Source organism: Anomaloglossus baeobatrachus, chromosome 10 (genome assembly GCF_048569485.1).
Source record: "Anomaloglossus baeobatrachus isolate aAnoBae1 chromosome 10, aAnoBae1.hap1, whole genome shotgun sequence".
Classification (NCBI taxonomy): domain Eukaryota; kingdom Metazoa; phylum Chordata; class Amphibia; order Anura; family Aromobatidae; genus Anomaloglossus; species Anomaloglossus baeobatrachus.
The window spans coordinates 50,023,303-50,039,158 of record NC_134362.1 but is presented as its reverse complement, the minus strand read 5'-3'; the positions used below and the strand labels follow the sequence as shown (position 1 = coordinate 50,039,158).

Genomic DNA, 15,856 nt, shown 5'->3' with positions numbered 1-15,856 from the left:
GCATACACCTGCTGTTTGATGTGGCCTCACAGAAAGAAGTCCAATGGGGCCAGGTCAGGTGAGCGTGGAGGCCACTCCATACAGCCACCATACCCAATGACTTGTAGTAAGGTCTCCATGAGGTATCGCTTCACATCCGCAGCATTGTGAGTTTTACACTCTCTTATCATAGCATTTCTGTATGCAAGGTGTCTATTCATATTGAATTGATGATGCCCTGCAACTTTGTAATTCACTTTTTTTCTCTATCTCGTTCTGTTTTCAAGATAAAAATGCTAACTCCGTTGTTTTCCACCAGGTGGCGCTATAGGTGGTTTCATTGCGTAGCGCATGGCTACTTTACTATACCTAGACACCACTTCTATGCCTATAGCTGCCGCCGTTCTCAAGTTAATCGCGGTGGACAGGATATGGGTGGGCACACTGTATACCCTCTTATCTTGCACACACTCTCCTCTCGTGTTGCCCACATCTCCGGATTCCTTTACCACCATCGATCCCTATTTCTGGCAATGCCAGGTGCACACTTTACCGGCAGCTATTGGAGCCTTTTTTCCTTTTTCCTTCCATCAGATTGTTGCATTTATATATTTTTTATTTGCAGTATCACTTGTGTCCTTGTAACATTGTTCCTTTTACTGGTAGAAGTGAATCCGGTCAAATCCGCCAATTTTATACATCCAGGTCTTAGCAAATTAGTGAAAACCCCAGGAGCAAATCTCTCGTTATGAGTTTACATTGATGTTTGCCAAGAAGAGAAAAATGTGCTCGATCCCCGAACCTGTGACATAATTATCTGGCGCCTCCTGCAAGGAGATTATAGGGTTTTTTTTACGGGCGCTCTGGATATATGTCACAAGTAGTGTTGAGCGGACACGGACCGGCAAAATCCGGATCCGCGCGGTTTGAGCGGCAGATCAGAGTCCAACCCGGACGCGGGATTCCGGGTGCACGATCCGGATTCGGCAAATATCTTCTCTCCCCCTCTCTCTCTCCCCCTCTCTCTCCCCCTCCCCTCTCACCCTCTCTCTCTTTCTCTCCCCCTCTCTCACCCTCTCTCCCCCCTCTCCCTCTCCCCCCTCTCCCTTTTCCCCCCTCTCCCTCTCTCCCCTCTCTCTCTCCCCCTCTCTCTCATCCCGAATTCCGCTCCCCATTGACATATATGAGCCCGGATTCCGGATTGGATCCGGACTTCTTTCTCAACCCGCCGCTGATCCGCCGGACCCGGATTATTGGCAGTCCGCTCACCTCACAAGCCAAAACCACGTTGGTGGTGTAACTGCCTTCCCGTGAACTTGTCGCCGGCATGTGTGTGCGTGACCGCGATTCACTAAAGCTGTGATACATGACTATATTATATTCAGGCTTCATGACGACGGCCAGATCATCAGATTCTGGATAGGGAATTTAGATTGCGAGCCCCAATGGGGACAGTGTTCCTGATGTATGTAAAGCGCTGCGGAATATGTTAGCGCTATATAAAAATAAAGATTTTTTTTTATTATTTTTATTGGCTGTATACAAAGTTTCTTTGTAAGAATAAGAAAACCCCAAACAAAACATTAAAGGGAAGCCATCATCAGACAATAATATACTGTTCTAATTGTTTGCTATCGTAATTGTATTTTGCAAAATTTTTTGTTTCTATTCCTATAATGATCTGAATGAATAAAAAAAATAATTTAGGCTAGATTCCCTCTTCTTTTTGGAAATGCACATGAACATTAGCAGCAATAGAGTTACTCCGAACCTGTCTGTTGCTTTGAAGCATATAATGAGCGTGTGCAAAGGTCATTGTGAAAGTGGGAAAGCAGGGTCAGATGGGACATTGATTATTGTGATTGGTAAATTCTGTTATTTCAGTTGTGTATAGAGGTGTTACCTGTCATTGCACTCTTGTCTGTGATATTAATGACTGCTGAAAAGTAAAGAAAAGAAAGCAGAAGAGGTGTTATCTGTCATTGTAATCTCGTTTGTGATGAGACTGCTGAAAAGTAAAGAAAAGGAAGAAGTGTTACTGGTCATTGCAGTCTTGTCTGTGATGGTAATGTGACTGCTGAAAAGTAAATAAAAGGAAGTAGACAAGGTGTTACACGACATTGTAATCTTGTCTGTGATGGTAATGAGACTGCTGAAATGTAAAGAAAAGGTAGTAATGTTACTGGTCATTGTAAACTTGTCTGTGATGGTAGTGAGTGCTGAAAAGGAAGTGTAAGTGGTGTTTACCTGTCATTGTACTCTTGTCTGTGATGGTAATGACTGCTGAAAAGTAAAGAAAAGAAAGCGGAAGAGGTGTTATCTGTCATTGTAATCTTGTTTGTGATGGAATGAGACTGCTGAAAAGTAAAAAAAAAAAAAAAGTGGTGTTACTGGTCATTGCAGTCTTGTGTGTGATGGTAATGTAACTGCTGAAAAGTAAATAAAAGGAAGTAGCAAAGATGTTACCCGACATTGTAATCTTGTCTGTGATGGTATTGAGACTGCTGAAAAGCAAAGAAAATGTAGTGGTGTTAACGGTCATTGTAAACTTGTTTGTGATGGTAATGAGTGCTGAAAAGTAAAGAAAAGGAAGTTTAAGTGGTGGTACCTGTCGTAATCTTGTCTGTGATGGTAATCAGACTGCTGAAGAGTAAAGAAACTGTAACATCTCTTCCACTTCCTTTTTAATTTTCAGCAGGCTCATTACCATCACAGACAAGATTGCCATGACAGGTAACACTTCTTCCACTTCCTGTCATTGTAATCTTGTCTGTGATGGTAATGAGACTGCTGAAAAGTAAAGAAAATTAAGTTTAATCTTGTCTGTGATGGGTATGAGACTGCTGAAGGGTAAAGAAAAGGTAACATCTCTTCCACTTTCTTTTCTACAGTCTCATTACCATTCTAGACAAGATTACAATAACAGTTAACCTCTGTGTCAATTCCTGTCATTGTAATCTGGTCTGTGATTTTAATGAGACTGCTGAAAATTAAAGAAAAGGAAGTAGAAGTGTTGTCTGTCATTGTAATCTTGTCTGTGATGGTAATGTGACCATTAAAAAGGAAGTGGTGGTACCTGTCATTGAAATCTTGTCTATGATGATAATGAGCCAACTGAAAAGAAAAGGAAGTTGAAGAGGTGTTACCTCGCATTGTAATCTTGTCTATGATGATAATGAGCCAACTGAAAAGGAAGTTGAAGAGGTGTTACCTCTCATTGTAATCTTGTCTATGATGATAATGAGCCAACTGAAAAGAAAAGGAAGTTGAAGAGGTGTTACCTCGCATTGTAATCTTGTCTATGATGATAATGAGCCAACTGAAAAGGAAGTTGAAGAGGTGTTACCTCTCATTGTAATCTTGTCTATGATGATAATGAGCCAACTGAAAAGAAAAGGAATTTAAAGAGGTGTTACCTCTCATTGTAATCTTGTCTATGATGATAATGAGCCAACTGAAAAGAAAAGGAAGTTGAAGAGGTGTTACCTCTCATTGTAATCTTGTCTATGATGATAATGAGCCAACTGAAAAGAAAAGGAAGTTGAAGAGGTGTTACCTCGCATTGTAATCTTGTCTAGTGGTGGTGAATAATGGTAATAAGACTGCTGAAAAGTAAAGGAAGTGTAAAAAATGTTACCTGTCATTGCAATCTAGTTTGTGATGGTAATGAGACTGCTGAAAAGTAATAGGTGTTACCTTTCATTGAAACCTTGTCTGTGATTTTAATGAGACTGCGGAGAAGTAAAGAAAAGGAAGTGGATATGAAAGTAGTATCTGATTTATTGTGAAAATTGCACATTTTTGTGCTGGGGAAAAAACAATAGTTCAAAAGGGTTTCTGAATAATAAAAGTATTTCTATCTGGGGCCTCCACAAAAAAAAAATAGAAATTTTTCATATGACATTGGGGTTTATGTGTGTGACGTCCGCTGCTGTATGCCAGGCCCTACAACGCCGTATTCAGTGCATATCTCAGGAAACATATTGCAGTATCGTTTCGCCCGTGTGTATAGTCTGGCGGTAATTGATCTTTAAAGAAATATTGTCCTTTTTTCCGCCGCTTCCTGCCGTCCGCGCTTCTGTCTGACGTCTGGCGCTTCCTGCAGTTCGCACGTTGGTGCTGGGAGATTAACCGCGTTGACGACACGGTGTGAACGTCCGCCTCGCCTCATCTGTCAGATTTGTGTGCACTTCGCGCCTCTCTTCCTGGATCAATCTGTGCTGCGCTCTGCCAGGTAATATCTCTTATCAGCGCAGCACACAGGCCTCACCGTCATGGTCAAAGGGCAGCGCTGTGACTACTGTACGAGCCCTAGAAAAGCTGCGGCACAATGCACCGTCAGCATGGAGCCGGCCTGCCCGGGGCCCTAATAAGCCGGAGACCCTGGCATTATTGTGCGGCATATAATAACATATAATCCGCTATATATATATATATATATATATGTGCACCATGTGGCGGTGTAAGGAAGCAAATCCAATATTTGCACAACTCACATCTTTCTACACTTTTTGTTTGCGGTTTTTATTTACATTTGATGGCCTCATTTCTCAGAACTGATCTATTAAAGCTACCTATGGCAATGTCTGTACCGCGCAGCGGAATATGTTGGTGCCATATAAGTAGTGCACTAAAGTATGGTAAATACTGAGTGCATGCAAAATGTTGTGCAGCGCCTCAACACCATCGCGACACAAGCATTAATGCAGAGGGAGGGAGGTCCTTAAATCGAATATCTGTTACCAGGTTTTTTTGCTATCTTATCTGAGAGAAGCATGATGTAGGGACAGAGACCCTGATTCCGGCGATGTGTCACTTAGTTTACTGGGTGCAACAGTTGTGGGAAAATCCATGTTTGTCCATCAAATGTTTTTTGTGTTGCAGTGCTCAGAATGCTGAGCCTTGTATAACCCCGCTCACACCACTGATTGGCAGCTTTCTGTGTACATTGCTAGAAAGAGGCTAATTAGTAGTGGGGATAGAGCTAAAGAGAAAGGGGTCTAAATTGCACAAGACACTGATTCCAGCGATGTGTCACTGGGTGTAGAAGTTGTGATCTAATACGTTTTCTCTGCTGCTGATGTAGCAGAGCTCAGAATGATGAGCTGTGTATAACCTCACCCACACCACTGATTGACAGCTTTTTGTGTACACTGTGTACATTGATAGAAAGGGGCTAACTAGTAGTGGGGACAGTTCTACAGAGCAAGAGGACTAGATTGCACGAGACTCCGATTCCAGTGATGTCACTTAGTTTACTGGATGCTGTATTTGTGGTAGAATCAGTTTTCTCTGCTGCCAATCTAGCAGAGCTCAGAATACTGAGCTATGTATAAACCCGCCCACGCCACTGTTTGGCAGCTTTCTGTGTAGTAGTGGGGATAGGGCTACAGAGAAGGAGGTCTAGATTGCACGCGACCCTGATTCCAGCAATGTGTTACTGGGTGCAGAAGTTGTGATCGAATCAGATTTTTCTATGCTGCTGATCTAGCAGAGCTCAGAATGCTGAGCTGTGTATAACCCCGCCCACACCACTGATTGACAGATTTCTGTGTACATTGATAGAAAGGGCTAATTAGTACTCCACAGTTCACACAGTGCTCATCAATGTGCTGATATGGGTCCAGGAAGTAGAGACCGGTAGGGTCTGTACTGGAGCATTGGGGGAGGGGTCTGTACTGGAGCATCGGGGGAGGGGTCTGTACTGGAGCATTGGGGGGGGTATGTACTGGAGCATCGGGGGGGGTATGTACTGGAGCATCGGGGGGGGTATGTACTGGAGCATCGGGGGGGGGTTATGTACTGGAGCATCGGGGGGGTTATGTACTGGAGCATTGGGGGGGTATGTACTGGAGCATTGGGGGGGGTATGTACTGGAGCATCGGGGGGTATGTACTGGAGCATCGGGGGAGGGGTCTGTACTGGAGCATTGGGGGGGTATGTACTGGAGCATCGGGGGGGGTATGTACTGGAGCATCGGGGGGGTAAGGACTGGAGCATCGGGGGGGTATGTACTGGAGCATCGGGGGGGGTTATGTACTGGAGCATCGGGGGGGGTATGTACTGGAGCATCGGGGGGTATGTACTGGAGCATTGGGGGGGGGGGGGTCTGTACTGGAGCATCGGGGAGGGGGGGTATGTGCTGGAGCATCGAGGGATCGGTGCCAATAAGTTTCTGTGGCAGCCAAGAAGGACCTCCAATTCTACCTTGTATGGAAACCTTTAGGCTTTGGAGGTTTAGTCCAAATTTTTGAAAAATTGCTTAACAATTTTTGGATTTAATTTCTTTCCAAATGCCTGAAAAAAAGATAAAAAAATTGTTTAAAAGAACTGAGAGTCCTCAGTGGTTGATACCTTTTAATGGCCAACTGAAAAGATGGTAATAATTGCAAGCTTTCCAGACTACTCAGGTGTCTTCATCAGGCTCAATATAACACAAAATCTGAAGAGTCACATATTTATACACAACAGGACATAGAATAGTGCAGTGAAAAAAAACAAAAAAAAGCAAAAAACAAGTTATTTAAAACAGAACTATCTCTATGGCAGGGGGCAAACTGTTGTGGCCATAAATATTGCTGCAGTTCAGTGTGAAAGTTTTATTGTCCTCTGATTGGGGTCTGGTCCGGGCTGTGACACGCTCGGATGGTCAGAGGAGCACATCTCTTAACTGATGTAAAAAGACATGAATCCATGAGACACATTCATCCCTGCTCTGAATGTGTCACCGCTCATCATAAGTTTGTACTCCCATAGTCTCCTATCTCTCTGGGAAAAAAGAAAAAAAAGATGTAAACTATTATAAGTAAAACGAAATGTTTCACAGTACAACTCAATTTTAACAAATTCTTTAAAACCTCCATGAGGTCAAAATATTCACTGCGCTCCTAGATGCATTCCTTGAGGGGTGTAGTTTACAGTCTTGTTTTTTTTGTGTGTGCTTTGGCACCTCAAGGTCTTTGCAAAATAGAAGTGCCAAAATGTAAGAAACAACAATGGAGACTACAAATCTAAAGAATTTAATCTAGGAGTGTGGGGAACATTGTGACCCAGACAGGTGTTTCAAAGAATTTGCTAGGATTTCCTGAAGAAACATCCTACAGGAAAAAAAAAAAGCTCCAAAATCCACAAGGGGGTCTTACGATTCTGAGGCCCAAGTTTGGAGTGAAGTAGCAGACTAGGACCATCCATGGATGGGATATTGGGATATTTCTAAAAAGTGCAAATTTACCATTGTTTTTGTAATGTCCTTTTTTTTTTTCCTTATTTTTGTTTATTTCACTCCATTGAATAATGAAGAAACTGTTATTAGTTTTTTTTAAAAAAAAACGGCAAATCTCTTTAAAAAGTTATCTTTTGAGCTTTCCCATTGACTTGTATTATAAAATACAAAGCGTCTTCTAAGTGGAAAACACCAGAAGAAATGACAGGTCGCTTTATTTAACCGTTTGTTGTTTTTAGAATCTTGAAGAGGTTATAAAACGTTTAAAAGTCTGAACATATAAACAGCGAGACGGTTTTACATAGAATTGTTCGTTTATTCTTTTGAAGGTTTTTGATAGTTTTTTTTTTTTCTGGAGTGGAATCCATGTTTCTGCTCCAAAAACTTCTCATTTTTGTGCACTTTGCCTTTACGTGAATTTTGGAGCATTTTTTTTTGTAGACTTTTCTGTTTGAAAAAATACTCTGAATTTGGTTCTGGATGAATAGAAGAAGAGAAAAGTCATTATTCCCTAAAAAAAAAAAAAAAATCTGTCAAAGGCCTTGTGTGCACGCTGCAGTTTTTGGCGTGGTTTTGCCGCAGAAAATGTTTATTAACCTTTCTGCAGTCATTCCCCTGCAAAACCTATGATAAAAAAAAAACGCTGTGCGCAGACTGCGGTTTTTTCACCAACAGGTTTTGCTGCATGTTTTCTGCAGCAAAAAGAATGTGAATGTCACTTCTTTTCCGCAGGTATCTACGTTTTTTGCCATAGATAATGGTAAAAAACGCACCAAAGCTGCGGCAATTCCGCAGATAACTGCAACAAAGCGCGGCAAAACCGGATGCGGTTTTCAGGTGTGGTTTGCTGCAGTTTTTTACCGCGGGTGAATAATCTTTAAGAGGGTCCGGAATTTTCTTAAAATTCCATTTTCCAGTGCGCACAGGGCCAAAAACATTTTTTTTTTTTTTTTTGGGGGGGGGGGGGGAGGGAATTTTTCCGTTGGAAAAAAACTATATTGAAGGGGTGTAACCACCAGGATTTTCCTATATAAACTAAAGCCAGTGCTATACTGGCTCTATCATGCTGATTCTATACCTTTAGTTGTAAATTCGGATGTATAGTTTCTGAAATACAGGCAAGTAAAGTGTGTGAAACCCACTGTTATTTGATTGATAGCAGCTACAGAATATCTAATAGGTGGGTCCGGTTTTGCTAGTTATTCCTACCCCTGTCTGCTGCCTGTCCTTCCTCCCCCTGTCTGTTATTACAGGGGGGAGCAAAGACAGGGAGGCAGACAGGGGCGGGAATAACTAGCAAAACCTGACCCACCTATTAGATATTCTGTTGCACCTATCAATCAAATAACAGCACATTGCACAAACTTTACTTGCCTGTATTTCAGAAACTATACATCCGATCTCACAACTAAATGTATGTATAGAATCTGCATGATAGCGCCAGTGTAGCACTGGTTTTAGTTTATAGAGGAAAATCCTGGTGGTTGGTTCTCTTAAAAAAAAACAACAAACTGTGATCATCCACTTTTAAATCCATGCAAAAAAAAAAATCAGTGTAAACATTCCATTAGCATCGGAATGAAAAATTGCAGTGAAAAACAAGAGTTCCTGTTGAAGTTAGAGGTTTCCACTTCCCAAAAAAAATCAGCTCTAAGGGGTTAAACACGTTTGTGGCCGGAGAATATTCCCTTACACCTGAGTTTATAGAGATGAAACGAGAATGTCGTCTTTTCTGTAGTATTTTTCCTCTCATTAGGAAGGGCTCTCGTCAGTGTTTATAGAAGGAAGTGCTCCGTGTTCTTGAGTCTGTACACAACACCTTCTCCGGAGAGCAGCCGTTCTGGATCCTCGGCATAAAGCCTCTGGCACTTGGCTATGGCTTCTGTACCCCACTAGGACAGCAGGGCTTATACTTTGCTTATTGCATGATGACACATATCCATTGATAATTGAATAATATTTACATTATCGATTTCATGCCTCTTCTCTTCTCTTTTCCAGGACTCCAGCACGAAGTCTTTGGTGACCCTCCGTGTGGACAGCATGGGGTATTATCTGTACTGGACCTGTCCTAGCATGGTGAGCAACGCCGACATTAAGAGTGTGATTTCATTTGCGGAGGTGTGACGAAATATATGCGAGAAACTATCGCCAAAAAAATTAATATTGTTTAAATATGGTATTTTTGAGAAAATGTCAATGTTTTATTTTTTTCATATCTTAATCTTTTGGTAAAAATAAATAGTAATCCTACAGGTTTTACACTGGCCTCTGTGGCTTTTTTTAAGACTCATACTTCCAGGAAGAGTTTTCAGCAGTTTTCTTATCATCAGAGGCAGGATTAGAATGACAGGTGAAACCTCTATACTATACACAGCTGAGGTTTTCTGATCATCAGAGGCAGGATTAGAATGACAGGTGAAACCTCTATACCAGGGGTCGGGAACCTATGGCTCGCGAGCCAGATATGGCTCTTTTGATGGCCGTATCTGGCTCGCAGACAGGGCTCCTACCTGTCTATGGGAAGGATCAGGGCCGGCGCCAGCACCCGGCTACTCAGGGGGGCCCGGTGGCCGCGCTGTCACCGCCCCCCGCCGAGGATCGAGCTTTCAATTGCATCGGCATCGCAGGTGCCGATACAATTGAGAGCAATGATGAGAGAGTGAGCGGCGCTCCCTCTCTTATCATTCTCCCCGCTGTGACTGTCGGCGTTCTTCTGACAGCTCTGCAGAGGACCGCGGTGACGTCATCACTGCGCGCCTGCTGAGAGGTCAGCGAGCGACAGCAATGGACGATGCGCCGAGGAGACCGGATCAGCGGGGGAACGAGAAGTGAGCCGCCCCTCTACTGACACTGGGCTCCCCTGACTCACAGGCCGGCCACTACACAGCGACACTAGTACACATAGGGGCCCGGCAGCCGCTCTGCGTCTATGTGTAGTGTTGCTGTGTAGTGGCCGAACGGTGAGTCAGGGGAGCCCAGTGTCAGTAGAGGGGCCCCTGACCTGGAGAGGCCACCAGCCGTGTCTGAGCTGCAGGAGGGCTCCTGACCTGCACAGAAGACGGAATAATCCATCCTGCAGGACCTGCGATGATGTCAAGCCCATGTGACTGTGTGGGAGGAGACACAGGATGCCGGCAGAAAGCAAGATAGTGAAGGCGATTTGGACACATGATGACTGGTAATAAGAAAAGAGGGGACATGAGGGTGAGGGGGGGCTGCAGGGTGAGGGGCATATAAGGGCTGCAGACTGTGACAGACGCATGTGAAGGGGTGCAGAGTGTTTGAGAGGGGTAAGTTGGGGTACAGGCAGGGAGAGATATGTGAGCAGGGTGTGTGAGATATGGGGGTGTATTGTGTGTGATATGGGGGGTGCAGGCTGTATGGGGAGCAGGGTATGTGACATATGGGGGTGTAGTGTGTGAGATCTGGGGGGTGCAGGCTGTATGGGAAGCAGTGTGTGTGTGTGGGATATGGGGAGTGCAGGCTGTATGGGGAGCAGTGTGTGTGTGTGTGATATGGGGGGTGCAGGCTGTATGGGGAGCAGGGTATGTGACATATGGGGGTGTAGTGTGTGAGATCTGGGGGGTGCAGGCTGTATGGGGAGCAGGGTATGTGACATATGGGGGTGTAGTGTGTGAGATCTGGGGGGTGCAGGCTGTATGGGAAGCAGTGTGTGTGTGTGTGTGGGATATGGGGGGTGCAGGCCGTATGGGGAGCAGTGTGTGTGTGTGTGTGATATGGGGGGTGCAGGCTGTATGGGAAGCAGGGTGTGAGAGATATGGGGGTGTAGGCTGTATGGGAAGCAGGGTGTGTGAGATATGGGGGTGTAGTGTGTGTGATATGGGGGTGCAGGCTGTATGAGGAGCAGTGTGTGTGTGTGATATGGGTGGTGCAGGCTGTATGGGGAGCAGTGTGTGTGTGTGATATGGGGGGGTGCAGGCTGTATGGGGAGCAGGGTATGCGACATATGGGGGTGTAGTGTGTGGGATATGGGGGGTGCAGGCTGTATGGGGAGCAGTGTGTGTGTGTGATATGGGTGGTGCAGGCTGTATGGGGAGCAGTGTGTGTGTGTGATATGGGGGGGTGCAGGCTGTATGGGGAGCAGGGTATGTGACATATGGGGGTGTAGTGTGTGAGATCTGAGGGGTGCAGGCTGTATGGGAAGCAGTGTGTGTGTGTGGGATATGGGGGGTGCAGGCTGTATGGGGAGCAGTGTGTGTGTGGGATATGGGGGGTGCAGGCTGTATGGGGAGCAGTGTGTGTGTGTGATATGGGGGGTGCAGGCTGTATGTATGGGAAGCAGGGTGTCTGGGCCACTGACAGATACAATTGCTCCAGCGGTCACTTAGTACACAAAGGAGTGTTCCTCTCTGCTGCACTAAGCCACCGCTGGACCTAAACAATAATTCGCTGTAAAATAATAAAATAGATAATTGACATAACTGACAATGCGTTGTGTGACATGTCCAATATTCCAGCTTCTTTCTTCTGCGAATGCCTCAAAGCTGGCATTCTCTCAACATCAGGTGGGAAGAATGCCAGCTTCCAGTCATGCGCAGGAAAAAGAAGAAGCCAGACTGCTGGACTGATGTCATGCATCGCAAGTTCACAATGTAAGTTATTTATTTGATTTTTTTACTGCTAATTACCATTGTTTCAGTCCAGTTGTGGCTTTATACAGCAGGGAGGAGCATTCCTTGCTGTACTAAGTGAACATTGGAGCGATTGATCTGTCAATGGCCCTTTAAACATATTGTACGGCTCTCGCGGAATTATATTTCAAAATATGTGGCGTTTACGGCTCTCTTAGCCAAAAAGGTTCCTGACCCCTGCTCTATACACAGCTGAGGTTTTCTATCATCAGAGGCAGGATTAGAATGACAGGTGAGACCCTCTATACACAGCTGAGGTTTCTTATCAGAGGCAGGATTAGAATGACAGGTGAAACCTCTATACACAGCTGAGGTTTTCTGATCATCAGAGGCAGGATTAGAATGACAGGTGAAACCTCTATACACAGCTGAGGTTTTCTTATCAGAGGCAGGATTAGAATGACAGGTGAAACCTCTATACACAGCTGAGGTTTTCTTATCATCAGAGGCAGGATTAGAATGACAGGTGAAACCTCTATACACAGCTGAGGTTTTCTTATCATCAGAGGCAGGATTAGAATGACAGGTGAAAACTCTATACACAGCTGAGGTTTTCTTATCAGAGGCAGGATTAGAATGGCAGGTGAAACCTCTATACACAGCTGAGGTTTTCTTATCATCAGAGGCAGGATTAGAATGACAGGTGAAACCTCTATACACAGCTGAGGTTTTCTGATCATCAGAGGCAGGATTAGAATGACAGGTGAAACCTCTATTCACAGCTGAGGTTTTCTTATCAGAGGCAGGATTAGAATGACAGGTGAAACCTCTATACACAGCTGAGGTTTTCTGATCATCAGAGGCAGGATTAGAATGACAGGTGAAACCTCTATACACAGCTGAGGTTTTCTTATCAGAGGCAGGATTAGAATGGCAGGTGAAACCTCTATACACAGCTGAGGTTTTCTTATCATCAGAGGCAGGATTAGAATGACAGGTGAAACCTCTATACACAGCTGAGGTTTTCTTATCATCAGAGGCAGGATTACAATGGCAGGTGAAACCTCTATACACAGCTGAGGTTTTCTTATCATCAGAGGCAGGATTAGAATGACAGGTGAAACCTCTATACACAGCTGAGGTTTTCTTATCATCAGAGGCAGGATTACAATGATAGGTGAAACCTCTATACACAGCTGAGGTTTTCTTATCATCAGAGGCAGGATTAGAATGACAGGTGAAACCTCTATACACAGCTGAGGTTTTCTTATCATCAGAGGCAGGATTACAATGACAGGTGAAACCTCTATACACAGCTGAGGTTTTCTGATCATCAGAGGCAGGATTAGAATGACAGGTGAAACCTCTATACACAGCTGAGGTTTTCTGATCATCAGAGGCAGGATTAGAATGACAGGTGAAACCTCTATACACAGCTGAGGTTTTCTGATCATCAGAGGCAGGATTAGAATGACAGGTGAAACCTCTATACACAGCTGAGGTTTTCTGATCATCAGAGGCAGGATTAGAATGACAGGTGAAACCTCTATACACAGCTGAGGTTTTCTGATCATCAGAGGCAGGATTAGAATGACAGGTGAAACCTCTATACACAGCTGAGGTTTTCTGATCATCAGAGGCAGGATTAGAATGACAGGTGAAACCTCTATACACATCTGAGGTTTTCTTATCATCAGAGGCAGGATTAGAATGACAGGTGAAACCTCTATACACAGCTGAGGTTTTCTTATCATCAGAGGCAGGATTAGAGTGACAGGTGAAACCTCTATACACAGCTGAGGTTTTCTTATCAGAGGCAGGATTAGAGTGACAGGTGAAACCTCTATACACAGCTGAGGTTTTCTTATCATCAGAGGCAGGATTAGAGTGACAGGTGAAACCTCTATACACAGCTGAGGTTTTCTGATCATCAGAGGCAGGATTAGAATGACAGGTGAAACATCTATACACAGCTGAGGTTTTCTTATCATCAGAGGCAGGATTACAATGACAGGTGAAACCTCTATACACAGCTGAGGTTTTCTGATCATCAGAGGCAGGATTAGAATGACAGGTGAAACCTCTATACACAGCTGAGGTTTTCTGATCATCAGAGGCAGGATTAGAATGACAGGTGAAACCTCTATACACAGCTGAGGTTTTCTGATCATCAGAGGCAGGATTAGAATGACAGGTGAAACCTCTATACACAGCTGAGGTTTTCTGATCATCAGAGGCAGGATTAGAATGACAGGTGAAACCTCTATACACAGCTGAGGTTTTCTGATCATCAGAGGCAGGATTAGAATGACAGGTGAAACCTCTATACACAGCTGAGGTTTTCTGATCATCAGAGGCAGGATTAGAATGATAGGTGAAACCTCTATACACAGCTGAGGTTTTCTTATCAGAGGCAGGATTAGAATGGCAGGTGAAACCTCTATACACAGCTGAGGTTTTCTGATCATCAGAGGCAGGATTAGAATGACAGGTGAAACCTCTATACACAGCTGAGGTTTTCTTATCATCAGAGGCAGGATTACAATGATAGGTGAAACCTCTATACACAGCTGAGGTTTTCTTATCATCAGAGGCAGGATTAGAATGACAGGTGAAACCTCTATACACAGCTGAGGTTTTCTTATCATCAGAGGCAGGATTACAATGACAGGTGAAACCTCTATACACAGCTGAGGTTTTCTGATCATCAGAGGCAGGATTACAATGACAGGTGAAACCTCTATACACAGCTGAGGTTTTCTGATCATCAGAGGCAGGATTAGAATGACAGGTGAAACCTCTATACACAGCTGAGGTTTTCTGATCATCAGAGGCAGGATTAGAATGACAGGTGAAACCTCTATACACAGCTGAGGTTTTCTGATCATCAGAGGCAGGATTAGAATGACAGGTGAAACCTCTATACACAGCTGAGGTTTTCTGATCATCAGAGGCAGGATTAGAATGACAGGTGAAACCTCTATACACAGCTGAGGTTTTCTGATCATCAGAGGCAGGATTAGAATGACAGGTGAAACCTCTATACACAGCTGAGGTTTTCTGATCATCAGAGGCAGGATTAGAATGACAGGTGAAACCTCTATACACAGCTGAGGTTTTCTTATCATCAGAGGCAGGATTAGAATGACAGGTGAAACCTCTATACACAGCTGAGGTTTTCTTATCAGAGGCAGGATTAGAGTGACAGGTGAAACCTCTATACACAGCTGAGGTTTTCTTATCAGAGGCAGGATTAGAGTGACAGGTGAAACCTCTATACACAGCTGAGGTTTTCTTATCATCAGAGGCAGGATTACAATGACAGGTGAAACCTCTATACACAGCTGAGGTTTTCTGATCATCAGAGGCAGGATTAGAGTGACAGGTGAAACCTCTATACACAGCTGAGGTTTTCTGATCATCAGAGGCAGGATTAGAATGACAGGTGAAACCTCTATACACAGCTGAGGTTTTCTGATCATCAGAGGCAGGATTAGAATGACAGGTGAAACCTCTATACACAGCTGAGGTTTTCTGATCATCAGAGGCAGGATTAGAATGACAGGTGAAACCTCTATACACAGCTGAGGTTTTCTGATCATCAGAGGCAGGATTAGAATGACAGGTGAAACCTCTATACACAGCTGAGGTTTTCTGATCATCAGAGGCAGGATTAGAATGACAGGTGAAACCTCTATACACAGCTGAGGTTTTCTGATCATCAGAGGCAGGATTAGAATGGCAGGTGAAACCTCTATACACAGCTGAGGTTTTCTGATCATCAGAGGCAGGATTAGAATGACAGGTGAAACCTCTATACACAGCTGAGGTTTTCTGATCATCAGAGGCAGGATTAGAATGACAGGTGAAACCTCTATACACAGCTGAGGTTTTCTGATCATCAGAGGCAGGATTAGAATGACAGGTGAAACCTCTATACACAGCTGAGGTTTTCTGATCATCAGAGGCAGGATTAGAATGACAGGTGAAACCTCTATACACAGCTGAGGTTTTCTGATCATCAGAGGCAGGATTAGAATGACAGGTGAAACCTCTATAC

General features: G+C 44.1%; 1 protein-coding gene across 1 annotated transcript in view; it reads left to right on the top strand.

The window, feature by feature from the left end:
• Positions 1 to 15,856, top strand: part of PLCB3 (phospholipase C beta 3) — a 184,782-nt gene that overhangs the window by 60,505 nt on the left and 108,421 nt on the right. Inside the window, exon 2 of the mRNA XM_075326633.1 lies at positions 9,203 to 9,280. Coding sequence (XP_075182748.1) covers positions 9,203 to 9,280 — 78 coding nt within the window. The remainder of the gene's footprint in view (positions 1 to 9,202; positions 9,281 to 15,856) is intronic.